The following is an 18,986-nucleotide window of genomic DNA, read 5'->3' as shown; positions in this document are numbered from 1 at the left end:
CTCAGCTCTCCTGTGTGTGGTCACCATCCAGGTCACAGGAGGAAGAGGGGTAAATGTTCATTCATACCTGAAGAGCAGAGTTGAACCGCCGGGAAACTGCAGAGAGCAGCACTGCCCTACAGCAGGCGGAAAGGCACAGTGAATCTGGCCTGCAACGGATGATCCTCCCAGTTCAGGGATCAAAAGGATGGAAAGGGAGGAGAGTTGCCCCAGCTGCCCGATTGGCCCCTGCCAGACTCCACCTGAAGGGACTCTTCCTGCTGTGGCCAGTTCTCCTTGCCCATTTCACTGACAGCAAGTGACACCCAAGGTCTGATCAGTCCGTTCCCCACACAGGGGAGAACCACCAGGAAGAGGCCCATGCAGGAGTGTTCCGGACAGCAGGAGGGGAAGGAAATGGAGGGATAGCCCCACCTGGCCCACCACCTCCACGAGGAAGAGGCCGGGTCTGCTTACTCCACAGGACAGTGACCAGACACAGGGCTGTCCCTAAGTCTTGGTCAAACCCACTCTCACTCTTCACCTGGGTCTGAGTGGCTTTTCACAGAAACTGGAGTTCCTTTAGATTAACTGTACGGAGGTTTAGAAATGGCACCTTGAAAGTAGGGAGGTCTCAGTAAAAGGAAGTCAAAAGAATAGCCTGAGGAGAGAAGGGGTTCCTGCCACAGGACGGTGCTGGGCAGGCCTGGTATCCAATCCCGGCCAGGCAGGGCTCCCCTGGTGCCTCTGCGAGGACCCTGACGTAAGGCGGAGGCCCTCCGCAGGGCACCCTGGGTGGCTCTCTGGGGAAGCCTCTGCCTGTGAGATACCTAGTTACACATCGCACTTACTTTCCTTCTGCTGTTCCTGGGCTTTCAGTCAAGGTCCTGTTTAAAGGTTCTGGACTAGGCTCAGCTGTGCTGGGGGTGGTTAAGAAGTCCCAGGGCCCACCTTAGGGACAAATGTGTCGAGAGAACAGCGTCCCCCCCAAGGCCTGCCCAGAGGGGCCCCAGAGCAGGGGAATCGTGTCTCAAACCCCTGCCACACTTGCCCAGCCATCACCAGCCTCAGAGGTCAGAGTCTTAATGAGCAGTCTTCCTCACAGGTCACCTTCCTGCACCTAGGGTCCCAGACATCCTGTCACTTTAACAAAGTGTCTGCTTCTGCCAACCGAAAGCTCTGGGCCAGGGCTTCTTAAAGAAAAAGAGACGATCACAGACTTGTTACAAAAACCACGACCACCCCAAACTTCCCAGAATGAAGCCCCTACCCCATCAGGCCTGCCCTACGTCCATCCCAGCCCATGCCAGAAAAGATTCCACAAAAAGTTATTACCCAAGCCAGAATTTAAAAATAATTATATTAATAATAAATATGTTAAATTACATTTAAAACAATAAATAGAAAAATAAACTGATAAATAAAATCAACAGGTACAAAATGTTTCAAAATTCCAACCAAAAAAAACACACACAGACAGCTGGCAGACGAGACAAATGGACGGCAGGGAGGTGTGAAAGGCGATCACGGGACCCTTCACCAGTCACGCTGCGGCTCCCTCCCTCCTTGCCCAGTCGCCCTCTCCTCTCCCCAGCTTGGGGACCAGAAGACTCGGTGGCTGACATCTGTGGGGACTCCAGCCTGGTCTGGGAAGCTTCCGGTTCCACCTCAGTGCCTTCTGTCAAACATCCCTGAGCCCAGGCTGGGTTGGTCAGAGGACGGGAGTGAGACGAAGGCCAGACCGTGGTGGGCATGGGTGGAGGACGGGCCACCTACAGAGGCAGGTCAGTACTGTTGTGCCGGGTCTTCCTGGCAGTGCCGTCGTCCCGGGGCAGAGCCCTCTGCAAGTTGGACATGGCCACAGTCTTCTTGAGGTCAATCACGGCATAGGAGTCTGAGCTGCGGGCAGGGTGGGTGATGGGCACTGGGGTTTGGGGTACTGAGGGGTTCTGGGGCCCCTTGGAGCGGTCCCCGCCCCAGCCCTTGAGCTCCACCTGGATGTAGTTGAGCTGCCTTGGGGGTTCGGGGCCTGGCCGGCGGAAATCAAAGTTGAAGACCCTCGGGGAGCCACGGCGGCGGGTCAGTGGCACAGGGAAGCTGCTGTGGCTGCGGGAGGCAGCCCGGGTGCTGGTGGGCTTCTGCAGTGGGGTCTCGTCCTCCTCACCCTCAGGGAAGCCGTTGGAGGAGGGTGTGAGCCCATCCCTTGAGTCCCCATCGTCCCCGGCCTCCCCACCCAGCTGCTGGGCTTGGCTCTCCCACACGGGGGGCAGCGGGGGCAGATTCTCATAGTGCAGCAGGGCAGCCCTGCGGTGGGCCAGGCCACTCCAGCCTGGCTCCTCTGGGCTCAGTCTCCAGCCACTGCTTCTCCGCAGCCCCCCGCTGACATTCTCGTAGGTGCATTTGGGCTGGGCTGGGCACTCAGAAGAACCCTCGTTGTTATTGTTGTGGTGGGAAGGGTCATGCAGGCTGGGGCAGAGGCCCTGGCACTTCATCGTGTGCCGCCGAGCAGGAGTGGGGCCCAGCACAAACTTCACCTGGCCCGGCTGCAAGAACACCTGTGGGTCCCGCTGGTCGGGGCCCTGGGCCTGTGAGGGGAAGGGTGCCCGGCCCTCAGGCAGAGGCTGCAGGCAGTGTCGGCTCCTGCGGTGGTCGTCTTCACTGGCAGGTGTGTTGACATAGGTGTGGGACTGCGGGGAAAGAGTTCAAGTGAGAGACAGGAGAATCCAAGATCAAGCGGAAGGAGAGGACAGAACAGATGGGACCAGAGAAGAAAGGCACAGGGAAACAGGGCTGGAGTCTCCTCTCCCCTCATCCTACAAACCTTCCAAACACCGCCTCCCTTGTGGGGACAGGAAGGGACACCATCAATTTTATCCCCCTTCCCATGATCCTTCCTGGGAGGAGGTGACCATATTTCCTATCTCCTGTCCCCACCCAGACCACCAGGGCAGGGGCTGGCCAGCTGCATGCTCACCTGCTCATCGGGGGCAATGAGGGCATGGGTGGACTCTTCCCCAAGTGAAGAGTGTCGCAGGCTGCTTGTTGATGGCCGCCGGGGAACGGAGAACCGTGGGCCCTCTCCAGGGCAGCCAGGAAAGCCATTGGAGAAGCTGGAGACAGTGTAGCCTAGAGCTGGGCCCAGGGGAGGCAAGCCCAGGTGAGGGGTACTTAAACCACTTGACAGTCACTTGCAACTGCACATGGGCTATGTCCCAGCACTCCTCCATGGGAGGGGTCACTCCACTGGACTGGCAGCCAGCACTGCCCTTCACCTTCTCTCTGCTCCTCAAACCTGCCCTGCCCCTCAGAGGTCAGCCCAAAGTTGACCTCCCACTTTCTCCATTACAGCCTTTCCTGAACCACCTAAGCCACACTTGTCACCCCTGCACTTCCCCTTGGCCTCATTCTAGCTCTGCTAGGAGGCTCCAAGAAGCGCCTCCAAAACAGACTGTTTTTATCCTTTCTGTCCTTCATGAAGGTCAGGTCAGGAAGGATGAAGCAAGCAGGTGTGTGGTCCAGACTCAGTGACTAAAAGCAGAATCGATGGGGATCCCCCAGAAGAGTCACTGCTAGAGATGCCTGCAGTGGCAGCCAGGAAGGGTATATGTGTGACCCAGCAGACAGACGGAAGGAAACAAAAAGCTCCAGACTGCCGTTTCCATGGAAACCCAAAGTCTTCCTGTCTGTTCTTCAACCATTAGTCAATAAAAGGCCCAGTACTCCACAGTCTCAGCTTGAGTCACCTGATTGGTCCAGCCCAGGACTTATCCATCCTCAAGGGTGGTTCTAATGATGGACGACTGTCCTGAAAAGCTAGCTCACCCAGCTGTCCCCCAACCAGTCAGCCTGACTCATTCCTCCCAGTCTCATGCTTCCCTGGGCCCATGCTTGTGTGTGTGCACATTGGTGTCCCAGGATGGGGGTCTCCTCACCATTGGGCTGCTGGGGGGCCCGAGGGAGATCAAGTTCAGTGGGGTGGCTATTGCGGGTAATGATGACTGGCTCTTCAAGAACATTGATGCTGTTGCACTGCATCAGCTCCTGAAGGAGATTGAAGATTTCCTCAGCCCGAGAGCACTTGAATGCAAATATCCCTGGAGAAGGAGAGGAAGAAGCGAAGACACCTTTAACCCCAGGGTTGACGAGTTCCACAGATACACCAAGTGCAGTGAAAGTTCCCGAACTCTAGTCCCAGGCCTGCAGAGAGCTGGAATACCTCTCCTTACTGCAATCATTCTTCCCAAGTGCACTCTAGAACTTCAGGGCTACTGGAGGGGCTGGGCCCAAGGTATTCTGTGGCCCAACCCACATTATCTATGAAGGAATGAAGGAAGGAGGGGAGGAAAGATGGGCAGGGCTGCAGAGCTAAAGGCAGATCTGGCAAGGCAGCTGTGTGGCTCCCAGATGCAGCCGGCCTCACAGCCCTCCCAAGTCCAACACAACAACTCTGTCCAGAGGGCAGCAGGACTGAGTTAAGCACTCAGGGCTCAGGGAGTAGAGATCACCTTGGTGTTGGACCAGCCTGGATTCTGCAACAGTGGGACCTGAGTCTAGAGGGAGGCTACTTGGGGTGTGTGTATATATACATATCCAAAACAGACAAATACAATCAGGCTGGGAGATGGACAATAATTACTACTATATTATGATATCATTGTCAATACAAGGCACAGTATAGGACAACCATGGTTTGCAGGAATGGAATGGGAAGGAGAGAGGAGAAGAAAACAGGCTATTCTGGCGAGACAAATAAGCGTTCAAAAAGACTGGGAAGGCCTGGAGTTTTGGAAGAACCCTGTGTTGAGGGCTAGGATAGTCTCTTTGGGATGCCAAGTGCAGAGCAGACCTCACTAGGAGGAAGGAAACCTCTCCCATCCCTTCCTCTGCTCACTCAGTATTGCCTGCCTCTGCCTCTGAGCTCCTGGGGTGAGGTCCACGGAGGGGAAGGCTCCTCCAGCAAACATGACCTCACAAATTCCCTGTCTTGTTGGTCACCTCAGTGGAGAAGCCTGATCATCCCATTTCTGAAGTCATAATCCCAATCTGCATTTAACACAATCTCATGTAGGACTCTCTGCAACATTTATGTATGGATCCTATACATAAACCCAGACCATGACACTCCTTCAAAGGGTCATGGCTGGCTCTAACCTTGACCTCATGGTCTATCACCTCCTGGTCTCTGCCTGCAGGGAGAGAGGGAAGAGAGAATACATCACACGCCACTGCTAACAGGTGAACCTCTTGAGGGTTAATATGTTCATTAGAGACCCAAGTGTACTGACTCCCCAGATATCATTCCCAAGCCACTCACACCCAGAGAAGCCAGTCTCCTAATTGACCTGTCTTTTATTACTTATAGGGTCCAGAAGGTATGACCTGGAAGCTTAGGAAAAAACTGTTTCTACTTAGAAGGCAAGAAGGATCCTTATAACTGGAGGAACAGAGGGGAGAGTCATTTGCTTTAACTAGGAAAGCTCCGATCTAGGAGCACTGACTCTTTCTCATAGGCAGTGCAACAAATGTTCTTATAAAAGGACCTGAATGGAAATGGAAATTCAATAACCAAAGAAATAGTACTGGCCTGGAAGTTCACATAGTTCTGCAGTAAAGTGCTGTGTACCTTTGGCTAAGATCCTTCCCCTCTTTAGACAACAACTGCCAAGTCTGATGGCTAAATGTTAAAGACCATTCTCAAATTCCACAACAAATTTCCCAACAGTCTCTGGTGCAGCATCTTAAAGGCCCAGGTGCTCAAGCCCCTGTCCTGGAGGAACGGGCAGGACTGGTACTCACCCTGGCCTGTTTGACATCTGCGGCCACTCTCAAAGGAGAAGAGATTGGAGTCATAGCCATAGCGCCGCAGGCAGAGGTAGGGCCAGCGGACAGCCTCTCTCCGCTGCAGATGCAGCACCAGCTCACTCTGTGTCAGCTCCATCACCCCTGAGCCCAGCTCCACCCCCTCATCATCCACATTGGTCACCTGGAGGGGAGGGAACAGAAAGGTCAATGAGTGAGTCCAGTAAGAGTGTGCTGTGGACCCTGAGCCACCAGAAGGCAGTTCCATGCAGAAGTCGAGAGACTTAAGGGTGTTACCTGACTCCACCGCAGCCAATGTCTGAATGCCACAGTCAGTGGGGATTACAAAGCAGGGCCATGACCCATGGCGATTATCTGGGCAACATCCTCCTCTATGGGACTCAGTTATGTCATCCAGACAGAGAGGGAAGAGGGAAGTAGCTGACTCCCAAGGTCAGTAGTTAGATGACCAATGTTAAATGATCCTGGATAGTCTATGGCTTGGTATCCAAAAGCCAAGCATTAATAAGGAAAGGGTCAAACTGTAAATTCCAACTCTTAAGACATTTGGAATATCAAGTCCAAAGCAGAAGAAACACACGCTGCCTCTATTTCCCCAACTGTGTGAACTTGCTGAAGGCTCCCTCCTCTGGTGGGCAGAGAAACATGCCTCAACATGTCCCAGCATGTCCCCATGTAGGGAGGAGACGCTCCCTGCAGGAAGAGGTCAGGGGGTCATGGTCCCAGGGGGTTTGGCTTTAGCTTCAAAAGGCAAACAGCAAACTGATAAAGGGCTTACCATGTGCTAAGCACTACCTAACCCCATAAGTCTCAAGTTTCCAATTCTGCAAATATTTTCAATGAAGTTGTCAAAGGTGCATTAAAATAGATGGGAAATCATAACCTAGAGCTTATTATATAATTTGTTATCATTAACTTTACATATTAAACATCACTACAAATAGTATCATCAATAATATTGAGTATTATCATCATTCACCTATTATTTTTCTCAAAATAATAGAACTTGAAAAACACAAATACTTATTTCAAAGTTATCAGAGTGGTTCATCTTTGTTGCTCTAGTTTTTTTTTTTTCATTTTGTACCAGGGCTTGAACCCAGAGGTGCTTAACCACTGGGCACATACCCAGCTCTTTTATTTTTTATTTTGAGACAGGGTCTCACTAAGTTGCTTTATGGCCTTGCTAAGTTGCTGAGGCTAGCCCTGAACTTGCAATCCTCCTGTCTCAGCCTCCCGAGTTGCTGGGATTACAGGCGTGTACCTTGACACCTGTCATGAACATTTACTCTTAATAGTATCAAAAGGAGTGAAAAATGGCAGTGGCTGAGAGTGGGAGAAGGCATAAGCCCATGACCTCAGGCTGCCATATCACTTTCCACAGAGAGGCTGAGGTGACGCAACTGCATGGGGACTGAACCCAAGAGGCCATTAGGAACTCAAGGGAGGAGACAGCTCTGGGTACCTTGAACTTGGTAGGGTGGTTGTCTGGGACGCTGTCTCTGTTCAGGCAGCTACAGCAGCTCCCCATGGTGTCAGAGCAGCCAGCCCACCCTAGAGAAAAATATAAAACATAAGCAGGTTACCAGCAGCAGCTTCAAAAAGCCCTACTCTGGGGAACTTGGGTAGAACCATCTCACTGTGATCACCTACTCTGTTCAAGAGACTGTATGACACAGACCTCAAAGAATTCACTCTTAATCCAGGGCTAGATAGACTTTGGATAAACATTAATTCGAGTTAGAATGTGTTAAGGATTCATGCTAATGGTGGTGGCAGGGGGAGGGGGTGGAGAGAGCTTTTCAGAAGTACAACATTCAATCTGCACCTTGAGAAGTATGTAGGATTTTGACCCATGGAATGGTAGGGAAGGAAGACCTGGGCTGGAGGAAAAGCACAGATGTGATAGGGGCCCAGAAGTGACCTATCTCAGGAGTAGGGTGCCAACCATGGCCCTCATTAAGATTCAGCAAAGACACTGTCACTTGGGAATACCAGATACTTTGGCCTGTACCTCTCTTCTTTTCCACCTTCTTTTTTACCTTACCTCTTATACTTCATCCAAGTTCTTTCCTCCTTCACTACCATCCCAATATCCATCTGAAAATTTTCTTATGGGTGTTTTCTTCAAATAAATTGTGACATTACAATCATAAAGATACATTTGAAAGACTAAAGGTTTTAAACAGCACAATTTTTATAACACTGATTGGGTATTTCTCCATTTTAAAAAATTCTGGGGCTGTAGTTCAGTGGTAGTGTGTGCTCTGCCTGCACTATGCCCTAGTGTCCATCTCCAGCACTGCAAAACAAAAACAAAATGCTGGATTTGCTCCCACTGACCAAAGGGGAGACCAGAGGCCTTACTATTTGGCTTTTCCCTCCAGGATTCTGGCACTTGGATAATGTATCACAATAGTGAGGCCTATGTCTAGGATAAGAAGATGCCACCAGGCTTCAGTGACCTAAGGGAATAAGAAACACATGGACCAACTCTAACTTGAAGTTTTAAGAGGTTACAATTTGCTCCGGGAATGAGTGGTAGGATCAGCTATCCTTCAAAAACTGCAGGATGTGCAAAGCCTTGAACAACCTGGTGATCTGTACTCTCCATTCCTCCCAACTTGGGAAACTCCAGGAAACTGACTCCCATTTGCAGTTCTTACCTCACCCAGGCCATCGGGGAGCTGACCATGGGAGGGGCATGGGGAAGGATTCCCACTTTATTCCCCCCGTCCTTGATGGGGTATCATGGCAAACAGCCTGCAGAGAAGACACCTGGATGCCTCTGGGACACACCTGGGGCTCACCTAGCATAGGAAACAGAGACCACAGATTAATGGAAAACTTCTATTCTCACCTCCAACTGTGAATGAAACTGACCTGCTATCAGTCCATTCCACCTGGACATCTGTACTAGGTCCTAATGGGACAGAAACACCCATGAAGAAAATAAGATCATGGGACCACACATTCTAAGTCCCATAGGCTCAGAGAGGGAGAGACTCCTCTAGCATCAGTTTGAAGTCTGAGACAGCCCAAGATCTTCCAAGACTCAAGATTTAGATGCTCCCGTCAGTGCTGTTACAAGCAACACCCAAAACAAGGCCTTACCTTTGCAGAGAATTTGAACTCTACAAAGAGTTAAAAAGTACTCTATGATGTACCAGAAAGAGCACTGGCTTAAGATTCAGTAAACCAATATCCTACTCTGTCTGTTTTGTTGCTACCAAGTATCTGGGAGACTGTCAATTCCCCAACACCCCATCTCCAATTTCCTCCCAAGGCCTTAGTTTTAAGGGGAAACATTAGAAAACTGTGGAACTTATAGCTTCAATAACTTCTAGAGGTCAGTATGTAAGACCAACATCACTAAAATGGACAGTTTCCTCTTCCAGGACAGGCTTCTTCGAGCACACATTTTGAAGCTGGTCAGACTTTCTGTTCCCCAAACTCTGAAAAGTCCAATTTTAACATAAATATTAATAAGCCAAATTTGAGAGCATCTGAACCCTAGGTAGAAAAGTCAACAAACTAGGACTCTGAAGACCCTCAAAATACCACCCTCCTGCTCTGGAAAAACAGTTTTTCCCAGGGAACCAATGTCCTGCATCTTTGCACAACTCTTAGGTATAAAGACCCCACCCCACTTATTGGTATGGTTTATTCTCTGGAAGGAGGAAGGAGGAAGCAGGTCAAAGGACATGTGCACGGCCTAACAGATTCCCGGGAAAACACTGGGCTTAAGCTACCAAGAGGGAGTGGAGATTGTGTGTGAAACCAAGAACTTCAGGTTGCAAGTGGGGGAAGGGTTGTGCTTTTTCTGTCTCCATCTTTTCCATCTGATGATGTCCGGACATATCATCAGATAACCCATTGTGGGGAGAGAACCCATCGAGCAGGATGAATGGGAGAGGGGGCTCCCGTCTAGGACAGGTATGGAGTGGGGACAGGTGTTAGAGGGGGTTATGGTCACTGCAATGCATGCATGCGAAGGGGGGACATGGGCAGGAATTTTGGATTTGGGCATGGTGCAAAGAAAATAGAAGATATGAAAACTCGATTTGAAGAATTTCTGGGAGGTGGAAGCATTTGGGGACATTCAGAACGGTGGCTGTGTGCGCATTTCAGGGGATTGGTAGAGTGAGCGAGGAGGTTCTGAGGGCTACAGGAGATTCGAAGGTGTGACGGGGGAGGGGGAGAGGGTGGGGCTTGAGGAGTAAGAGGCTAATTTGGCTGCAGGGGTTGTCAGGGTTTTTTTCCTAGGGACCCGCAAGGAATGGGGAGGTCGGGGCCCCGCGTCGTGCCTGGATTCCCGCCCCAGCCCTGGGGGCTCCACCGCCCGCCCACCCCGGGCTTCCTAGGGAGGGAGCGGAGACTGCAGCGCGGCGCGACGCGGCCTCAGTAGAGCCGCCTCGTCCCCGCCCCGCCGCGCCCCGACTCACATCGCCCCGCGGCCCGGGCGGCGCCGGGCCCCCGCTCCCGGGTCCCGCTGCAGTAGCCGCCGCCCGCCCGGAGCTAAGGCCTCCCCGCCCCGCCCCGCGGACGCGGGGTCGGAGGTCACCTGCAGCACCAACGAGACGCTGCGGGCGGGCGGACCCGAGCGGGGGCGACCCACGCACAGCCTAGAAGGTCCCTTTGGAGGACTTTGCAGTCGGGAACAGGGAGCATGCGCAGACGCCAGAGGGCGCTCCCGGCCAGCCGCTGGGAACTCTGGCGGGAGCGGGGCGGGGCCTGAAGCGGAGGCGGGGCTAAGGGGACAGTCTGGAACTCGAGAGATAAGGGAGGGTCAGTGGGAAACCAAAGGGAGAAGGGCAGGACGTGGGATCCTAGAGGCGGGCTGAGGAGAGGGAAAACGGCGGGGGAGCAGCGGAGACTAAGGGAAGGGAACCGGGGGCAGCGCACGGAGAGGGGCGGGGCTGAGACCAGAGGGAGGGTCTGCGGCGACCTGAGACCCGCCGCGGGGCAGGGGCTGCGGACTCCGGAGAGCGCTTCCTTTCTGCGCGGGGCAGAGAACCTGGGGCGGGGTCCCGGCGCAAAGCCCATGTTTGGCAGGGGCAGGACGGTCTCCGCCGTTTCCACCCCGAAAGCCCACGAATGCTTTTCTTAGATCTGCAGCACCAGCCCCCTCCCCTGTCCACCAGTCGGGGCGGGGTGGGCGGGGGCCGCTGGGGACCAGGGGCAGGGAGGGCCGCCCCAACCCGCGGGCAGAGGCGGGCGCCGAGGCCTCGGGGCAGGGCTGGGGACGGGGCCGGACGGCGGGTCTGTCCAGAACTGCTGGACACCGGCGGAGGCTCCGGTGAGGCCCCAGCGGAGTCCCGGTCCCCTTCCCTAAGCTACCAGCCAGACAAGGAGCCCGAGCTTACTTGTAAACCACACCATGCCATGTCCCTTCCCTGCAGGTGGGCCTGTAAAGTCCTAGAAAAACTTTGGGATCTTTTAAGAGGGCACTTGGCAGGACCCCTCACTCTCCTCCCTTTCCCTCCAACTGTCCGGGGAAACCTTCCCTTCCCTCGACTCTTCAATCCCTAGAGCCTGTGGGGCTCTGCCCTCCTGGGCAGGCGTGGGCTGGGGATGTCTATACTCCCTAAGCGTGGCTTCACCTGCGGGGAGGCAGGAGAGAGTGTTCAATCCCGTCTCTCAACTGGGGAGAGGAGGGGAAATATGGAAAGAATCCAGAGTGTTAGTAAGGTGGAGTCCGGTGGTAGGTGGAGGTGAAGGTAGGCCGCCCTGGGTAGAGGGGAGGAAGGGTGAGGGGCCAAGGACGGATTTATGAGCGTTGTTTCTGTCGGACAATTCAGTGCTAAACTACAGCTAACGTAGAAAAAAGTACAAACCCCCTTCTGGGGCCCCACAGGCCCCCTTCTTGCTGTCTAGAGCAGGGTCAGTTCTGTTAGGGGAAGTTGCTACTCTTGGTCCCCAGTGTGAACAGCCCATCCTGGCTACCTTCCACAGGAAACCTGACCTGAGGACAACAGGAAGGAAACAGGTGGGTGTGGAGCCAGAAAGAAGGGAAGGGTGGCACAGGACATTTGATGCAGGGGCTGAGGAGGGCTCGTGCCTGGGAAGCACTGATAACTGTTATGATCCAAACCCAGGCCCAACCCTAAAGTCGGGACTTTCAGAGGCCAGAGATTTTATATTTGCCCTCCTATGCCCAACTGCTGTTAGAATCCACCCAGCTCTGAGGCCATCTCTTAAAGCTTCCTTTAGCTTTCTAGTGGACATATTAAAGTTTGTTTCACCTGTAAAATGGGATAATAGAAATTGTTTTATAGGATTATTGTGGGAATGGATCTTATGTAAAATCCTAAAATTGTCCCCCCACAGAGTAAACAAAAAAATTGGCTTTGGTAATCCCACCCCCACCCCCATTGAACTCAGGGGCACTTTACCACGAGCTACATCTCCACCCCTTTTTATTTTTTATTTTGAGACAGGGTCTTGCTAAGTTGCCAAGGCTGGCCTCGAACTTGTGATTCTCTTGCCTTAGCCTTCTGAATAGCTGGGATACAGGCGTGTACCACCGCACACTGGCTGCTCTGGTAATGGTAATGTTTTCCCCAGTGTGTGTGATCAACCCAGAGTTCTGGTACCACTTGGTCTGGTTTCCCCACTAACCTATGGGTTCCTTGAAGGCAGGGCCCATCTTTACTATACTTCAGTGGTTTCACTCCACCACCAAGATACTGAGGTCACATCAGGACTTGCTAAGGAAAGCTAGAAAAAAAATGCACTAAGGTTATCCAATGAAATTGCTGCCATGGGGGCTGAGGATTGTAGCTCAATGGTGAGCATTTGCCTAGCATGGGCAAGGCCCTGGGTTCAATCCCCAGCACTGCAAAAGAAAAATAAAGAAAAAAAAGAAGAGATAAATTGCTGCTATAAATAGAAGCACAAAATTTTCCTGTCCTACAGAGCTTCTAGACTAGATGAGCTGAGAGGGATGTGAGTTTATAGAGAAATGGGGAGAATTCAGGTTGTTGTTGAGGTGCCCATGGGCTCACCAAAAAGGCATAATGCCCTCTCCTCCCGCAGTGGGCCTCTTATCCCATCCATCCCAATCTTGGGAGACTCCAGAATTTGAACTTCAGAAACTCAAGATGAAAGGCCTAGCCTTGAGATCTGGCTCTGCCACTTACCAGCTATTTGACCTTGTATGTACCATTCATGCTCCCCGATCCTCTGCTTGGCCATATGTAAAGTGGGGACAAAAATACCACTAAGTCACCTGGTTATTGGCAAGATTGAGATAAAGCCTGTAAAGCACTCAGCTCGCCTAGCACACTATAAGGACCCAATCAATGGAGGTGCTCTTATTATTTTGGGGCAGACCTTGCCACCAATGTCAGTGCTGAACTCTGGCTGGCCCCACCAAGAGGACAGTCCCATCTCCAGGGAGTTAGGTCCCTCAGCCAACTCAGACGACTCAGGCCACTTGCCAGAAGATCCTGAGGATACCTCTGCTCAGGTGGTAAGAGTATTGCCCTTCCTGAGACCAACATACTCTCTGTCCTTTGGACCTCCTCCCTTTCTATCAACTGGGAGGCAGTTTCCCTTGTGCTTAACTTCTTGGGGCCCTTTTCCCTTTTCAGGAATTCCCATCTCCACAACCCTTCAGGACATGGATAAACTCATTCACATGAATATTTACTTCTCCTAAGGGGTCTGGGTAGTCAAAGCAAACCCAAGGGCTCTGGCCTCAAGGAATGAAGCAGGTAGCTTCACATACAAGAAGGGAAGCTTTTGGGGGTTCCCTAAAGACAGATCACAGATGCGAAGTGACCTGCTGTCGTCATGCACAGTGAGGATTTGGAAGGAATATCCTAGTGGGAGGGGTTTGCTTAGAAGCTGCTCTCAATTTTGGAGGAGATGGCAATGAGGAGGAAAGAAAAGGGGGAAAGGAAAAAACCTAGCTCCATTCTTCCCCTTTTGCTGTTTTCCCTCGGAGTCCTGCACTTCTGAGCTTGGGCATACCTCACGGGGATACCAATCATGTCCCCAGCTGGCCTGGGCTTCAGACCCTCCTGCAGCAGCTCCCTCCAAAGGACAGTGATGTGCGTCTTCTTTCTCCACCTCCCCTTCTGCTTGCCTCTCTCCTTTCTCTCCCCCCTTACTTGCTGTGGGAAGTAAAGCTCTTCTACTATCCGAGGGAAGTTGTTCCCCGCAGCCTGAGTTTCCCATCTACATAATGGATGCAATAACATCTGCCATGTCTTCCACAATGCTTAGTTCAAAAGCAAATGAGAAAATGGACATGAACAATTTTTGAAACCAATAATGGAATGGAGAGCATGGTTGTTTAGTATTTATTGAGGCCCTACATGTGCCCAGCCTAAAGGCTTACAGTTAATTGGGAGGCAAAACAGGAGCATATGAAATAGACAAAACACCAAGAACAGGAAATGATGCTGAGGTCTAGCTCATTGGGAGCAAAGACCTAGGTATGTGGTGACAGGGCTAAGTGGTATGGGGCTGTCAGGCCCTGAGTTATGACCTTTCCGGCGGAGAACAGGGTGAGACGGTATTGGACTTTCCTGTACACTTTCCCTTTTCTCAGTACATCTATGTTGTTATTTCCTGAGGTTCTACCTTTCTCATACCCAGCAGCTAAGCTTTCTGGAATTCTCTAGTCAAATCTCAGTCTTGCCTGCTGGATCTGTCCCTGTCATAGTGGAGGCCTGTTTCAGCAGGAACGCTACTGCCTGGCCCTTGGGGAGGAGGAGCTGGCTGAGCTGCGGCTCTTCTGTGCCCAGCGGAAGCAGAAGGCCCTGGGACAAGGGGTGGCCTGCCTGGTACCTCCCGAGCTTGAAGGAAACACCTGTGAGAAAGTATGTAGTCCCCTGTCCCCAATCCTTTTCCTTTCTCCACTCTTTGCCCTCTCACTTCTACAGAAGGGGCTAGCTTCTGGGATTCTCATGGGGAGACAGGGCTTAGGGACAGGCAAACTTTAGGGACAAAGGGAAACCAAGTCTGTGAGTTCTTGGTGGAGACTACAGAGGGGTGGGTCTGCCAGGGCATGAGACAATAGTTAGGTTGGGATTAAACGGAAGAGCCAGGAGGGAAGCTAGAAGGATGGTTCAGACCGTGACTGTGACTGGCCCAGTGCCCCCACCCGGCAGTGCAGGGAGCAGCTGAAGCCTGGAGAGTACGGTGTGTTCGCAGCCCGAGCAGGCGAGCAGCACTGCTGGCACTGGCCTTGCTTTGCTTGCCAGGCCTGTGGCCAGGCCCTGGTAAACCTCATCTACTTCTACCACGACGGGCATCTCTACTGTGGTCGTCATCATGCAGAGTTGCTGCGGCCACGCTGCCCAGCTTGTGACCAGGTATAACACTGAGGGGAGGGACAAGAGGGGGATACTGCCCAGGGCCCAGCATAACTGGGTGTAAGAGGACAGACAGACACCCTTATGGACTACAGCTTGACCCAGTATTGCAGGGTGTGGGATAGGGAGAAATAGGAACCAGCCAGACCACCTCAACAGGGGTTTTCACTTGAGCTCTGGCCATGTGAGACCCACTGCCTTTATCTGTGCCCTCCCCCATCACAAGCAGAGTCCCTCAAAATTTTTGGACTCAAAAGAATTTCTCTGGAGCAGGGACTCTTGGATGTTCATCTCAGCATGTGCCATGCTCAATGCTGTGCTTAATCATGCTAGGAAGACCCTAATGTCAGCATAAGAGGCAGGGCCCAGCCCTGAGTTGGGAGTCCAGGAGCCCAGGGTAGAAGTTCTGACTCTGCCACCTGCTAGCTCTGGGGATCTTGGCTAAGCTAATTAGCCCACATGAGTCCAAGAGTGACGAAGTAGATCAAATGGAAATGTCTGTGGACGTGCTTTAGCGTTAACTAGGTATAAGGCGTGGCTATTGGATGAATAAATGGGTGAATGAATGAATGGGCTATTCCCCTCTCCCTCTCTCAGCTGATCTTCACCCAGCGCTGCACAGAGGCAGAGGGACGACGCTGGCACGAGAATCACTTCTGCTGCCAGGGCTGCGCTGGGCCCCTCGCGGGGGGCGTTATGCCCTGCCGGGGGACAGCCCCTACTGCCTCAGTTGCTTTGAGAGCCGCTACTCGGATGCGGGCTTGAGCCCGGCAGGGACACTGGAAGGGCGGGCGATCCCTTGGTAAGGGAAGAGAAGGTGCAGATCAAAGCGGGAGTGGGTGGCGGCTTGGGCTGGGCCCAAGAGGGGGTTCTCCCGGGCGGGACCCTCGCCCCAGTTCCACGCCGTCCCATTCCTCCAGCAGTGCCCCCTTCCTCCCACCGCAACCCCCAGACCCGAGCCTTGGGGCCCGCAGCTCTCACCGCGCGTCCCTGGCCGGAGCGCTCCAAGGGCCTCCCGAACCCACCCCGCGCCGCGGTCGGGGCTGCGGCGCCGGACTCGCTCCCGGGCGGGGGACGCGGCCGCCGGCTGGTGGACAGAGCAGGGAGAGGCGGGGGCCCCTGGGGACGACTCGCGGCGGCGGCTGCGCGCACGGCCTGGGGCGGGGCAGGAGGCTGCGCCCAACCCTGGCTAGCATCAGTGGGTCGCCGCACCAGGCTTTGTGCAGAAGGACTTCGGGCTCTGAAATGGGTATTTCTGACCCGGTCCGCAACAGGGGAGGCAAGCCCAGACCCAACTGAAGGAAGGGACAGCATCTCGTTAAACGCCGGTTCACCTCCGGAGCAGAATTTCCCGCCGCAACCGCCAGCTCCAGCCTGGAAACCCAGAGGGGGCGGGAGCAAGGCCGCCTGGAAACGCCCCGTGATCCCAGCCCCTGCCCCAACTGCTCCTCTTCTTCTGACTCGGAACCCGAAGGCTTTTTCTTAGGCCAGCGTCTTCCCCGGCCCAGAAGACCCTCGGAAGCTTTCTGGCAGAGGACAGCGACACCTCCAGGAGGCATTGCACCATTTGCTAGTGGCGTAGCCGAGATTGGGGTGTTGGAAGGGCGGCATCCTTATGGGGAGAGAAATAGGCTTTCCTCTATAAAATCCTAGACTGAATTTAATCAGGATTGCTGCCTGCGTAGGCAGCGAGATGACAAATTTGGAGTGCGTCCCTTCAACACTACACTTTTCTGTCTTTTGTAGAAATTTTCTTGGGGAATTGCATTCCCCAAGGCTACGTTCCCCCTGCTAAACTAGCTCCCATCTCCAGCACCCTAATCCTGAGCCAGCGAAATGATTACTTAGCACGTGTGATGGTGACGGGCTGCGGAGCCGGAAGCCTGATGGGACCAGAGGAAGGGCAAGGAGTTGAGCTATGCATATTCCTCCCCGCCCCGCTTGCGGAAGCGCAGCCGGGGGTTGGCCTTCGGCACTTAGGAAAGCTGAAGCGACAGCGCCCTCTACCGGTGGGCGGAAGCTCCAGGCCGGAAGTTGCGTGTTTGCCGGCGCTAGTGCGGTGCGTCTTGCAAGTGCAGTGCAGGGATCGAAAGTATTGATGGCTTCCAGTGGTGTTCCGGTGAGCGCTACCAGCTCTGCAAATGAAGCCCCCGAAATTCCGGACAACGTAGGAGACTGGCTCCGGGGAGTCTACCGCTTTGCCACCGATAGGAATGATTTCCGGAGGTAACCGAGCCTGGGGCGCTTGGTCCCTCTCGCCCGTGTATACCTGTATTTTCTCCTCCCGGCGAGGTTGGCGTCCGTTTTTGTACATTGCCAACTTAGTAGCTCTAAGTAACCCTGGGTGTTCTTTCCTGCGGTCCTTGACCGGGAGGAGTCCCATGTGGCAAAGTCGATCTGTCACGTGGCTATTAAAGAATGTCACCCTGTCCGGGGGGACGGGGAACAAGCGACATCACACACTAGGCTTTTCAGTGACGAGTGCCTAATTGGCCTTTGCAATTGAACTTGCTCTTTTTAGGAACAGAAGTGAACCCTAGATCCCTATGTGGGTATTGGGCAATAGCCTTGGGTAATGGGTAGCTTTTTCCCGTAGTATTTTTTTAGCCATACAGGTGACCTAGTGACCATAGAGTTAATGAAATATATTCTCTGTCCAGGAACTTGATCCTGAATTTGGGACTCTTTGCAGCGGGAGTTTGGCTGGCCCGGAACTTGAGTGATATTGACCTAATGGCACCTCAGCCAGGGGTTTAGCCAAGTAGGTGAGCACTTAACCACCTCTCTGCCTATCTTAGCAGCCCTAGAGGTTAGGAGAAGCAATAATTTACATCACCTCTTGAAATGTAGTAGAGAGACGATGTAAAATCCTTAGCTTTTCCAAGTGTTGCTAGATGTTCAAAAGATCTGAAAATCTTTAACTGGTTTTCCATTTCTAATGCTACCTGTTGTCCTATCATCTTATTGCAGACAAATGGAATTCCTGTGCTGCACCCAAACCTTCCAAAAACAGCCTACAATCTGTGACTGGCACAAGGTATTCCCTGATGGCAGCTGAAGTTGGATTCAGAGGACACATTCACCTCCCCCAGCTGAATTCCATTCTCTGGTCAATGTTCATCCTCTGCCTAAGTGTTGCCTCTGTTCTATAAAGTTCTGTACATAGTTCCTAAGTTTCTGTTTAGGTGATCTTTGTTCTTGTTCCAAGGAATAATGGTGTTATAACAAATATTTGAAATAAAGATCACACACAAAGATAGCCATTTTATTCTTTTAATAAGAAACTTCTGCTTACAAAAAACAAGGTGTAAAAAGTCCGGATTTACAAAAATCATAAAAACATGATTTATATTTCACACTTGAAAGAGACAGGAACAAGCCCCAATGGGGTTGGAGGTGGTTTGCCTCACATTAAAAGAAGAAGAAAAAAAAAAAATTGCAACCACCCACTACACATAGATGCCAACATAACATGAAGCTTATTCTTGAGGAATTTCTATTGTTGAGCAGTATTGGGGAAGAAGCCATTTGGTGTTGCATAGCATTTTAGTGTACCAGGTGGGTTTTCCAGGCACCAGGGAGGCATTGTTGCTGGAATAGAATGAGGTTTGGTGGCAGAAAGGGCAGTGATGCATAGGTGGAGGAAGATCTAAGTAAGCCCTGGCACTGAGCACTAAAGTGAGACTGCTGAGGAAGCTGCTTCCTTTGCAAGTAAACGTGTTTTTTGAGCCTAAAATTCATGATAACACCATTGTCCAGTAACTTGGGTTCTTTGGAATGGAATATCTAAAGAACTGGCATGGAAAGACTCAGCTATAGAAAAAGGTGAAGATACAGATAGGTTCACCATAATATCTTTCT

General features: G+C 52.4%; 3 protein-coding genes across 7 annotated transcripts; 2 read left to right on the top strand and 1 right to left on the bottom strand.

Moving 5' to 3' along the window:
• Nucleotides 1–1,320: 1,320 nt before the first annotated feature.
• On the bottom strand, nucleotides 1,321–16,201 carry FRS3 (fibroblast growth factor receptor substrate 3). Of its 4 annotated transcripts, none has more exons than XM_079147775.1 (7): nucleotides 16,107–16,201; nucleotides 8,466–8,609; nucleotides 7,265–7,353; nucleotides 5,776–5,962; nucleotides 3,912–4,073; nucleotides 2,954–3,111; nucleotides 1,321–2,666 (listed from the first exon to the last, which is right to left on the bottom strand). In XM_079147775.1, the coding sequence occupies exons 3-7, from the start codon at nucleotides 7,328–7,330 to the stop codon at nucleotides 1,752–1,754; spliced, it is 1,488 nt and encodes a 495-aa protein (XP_079003901.1). In that variant the 5' UTR covers nucleotides 7,331–7,353; nucleotides 8,466–8,609; nucleotides 16,107–16,201; the 3' UTR covers nucleotides 1,321–1,751. The 4 variants fall into 4 exon arrangements, with proteins under 4 accessions (XP_079003901.1, XP_079003900.1, XP_079003902.1 ...); XM_079147774.1 differs by lacking the exon at nucleotides 16,107–16,201 and adding an exon at nucleotides 10,245–10,364; XM_079147776.1 differs by lacking the exons at nucleotides 8,466–8,609; nucleotides 16,107–16,201 and adding an exon at nucleotides 10,245–10,294.
• Nucleotides 10,617–18,384, top strand: PRICKLE4 (prickle planar cell polarity protein 4). Its single transcript, XM_079147808.1, is given in 13 exon segments — nucleotides 10,617–11,098; nucleotides 12,838–12,956; nucleotides 13,133–13,273; nucleotides 13,749–13,856; nucleotides 14,493–14,630; nucleotides 14,922–15,125; nucleotides 15,723–15,807; nucleotides 15,810–15,923; nucleotides 15,926–16,464; nucleotides 16,467–16,629; nucleotides 16,632–17,184; nucleotides 17,786–17,890; nucleotides 18,096–18,384. Coding segments are annotated over 11 exon segments (1,881 nt in total). The 5' UTR covers nucleotides 10,617–10,896; the 3' UTR covers nucleotides 16,700–17,184; nucleotides 17,786–17,890; nucleotides 18,096–18,384.
• TOMM6 (translocase of outer mitochondrial membrane 6) lies at nucleotides 17,191–18,384 on the top strand. 2 transcript variants are annotated; one of them, XM_079147804.1, is made up of 3 exons: nucleotides 17,191–17,351; nucleotides 17,786–17,886; nucleotides 18,096–18,384. In XM_079147804.1, the coding sequence occupies exons 1-2, from the start codon at nucleotides 17,224–17,226 to the stop codon at nucleotides 17,880–17,882; spliced, it is 225 nt and encodes a 74-aa protein (XP_079003930.1). In that variant the 5' UTR covers nucleotides 17,191–17,223; the 3' UTR covers nucleotides 17,883–17,886; nucleotides 18,096–18,384. The 2 variants fall into 2 exon arrangements, with proteins under 2 accessions (XP_079003930.1, XP_079003929.1); XM_079147803.1 differs by having other exon boundaries at nucleotides 17,786–17,890.
• Nucleotides 18,385–18,986: the final 602 nt, after the last annotated feature.

Source organism: Sciurus vulgaris (assembly GCF_902686455.1).
Source record: "Sciurus vulgaris genome assembly, chromosome: 7".
Classification (NCBI taxonomy): Eukaryota; Metazoa; Chordata; class Mammalia; order Rodentia; family Sciuridae; genus Sciurus; species Sciurus vulgaris.
Note: the sequence above shows the minus strand (reverse complement) of the source record. Positions and strands in the feature narration are given on the sequence as shown.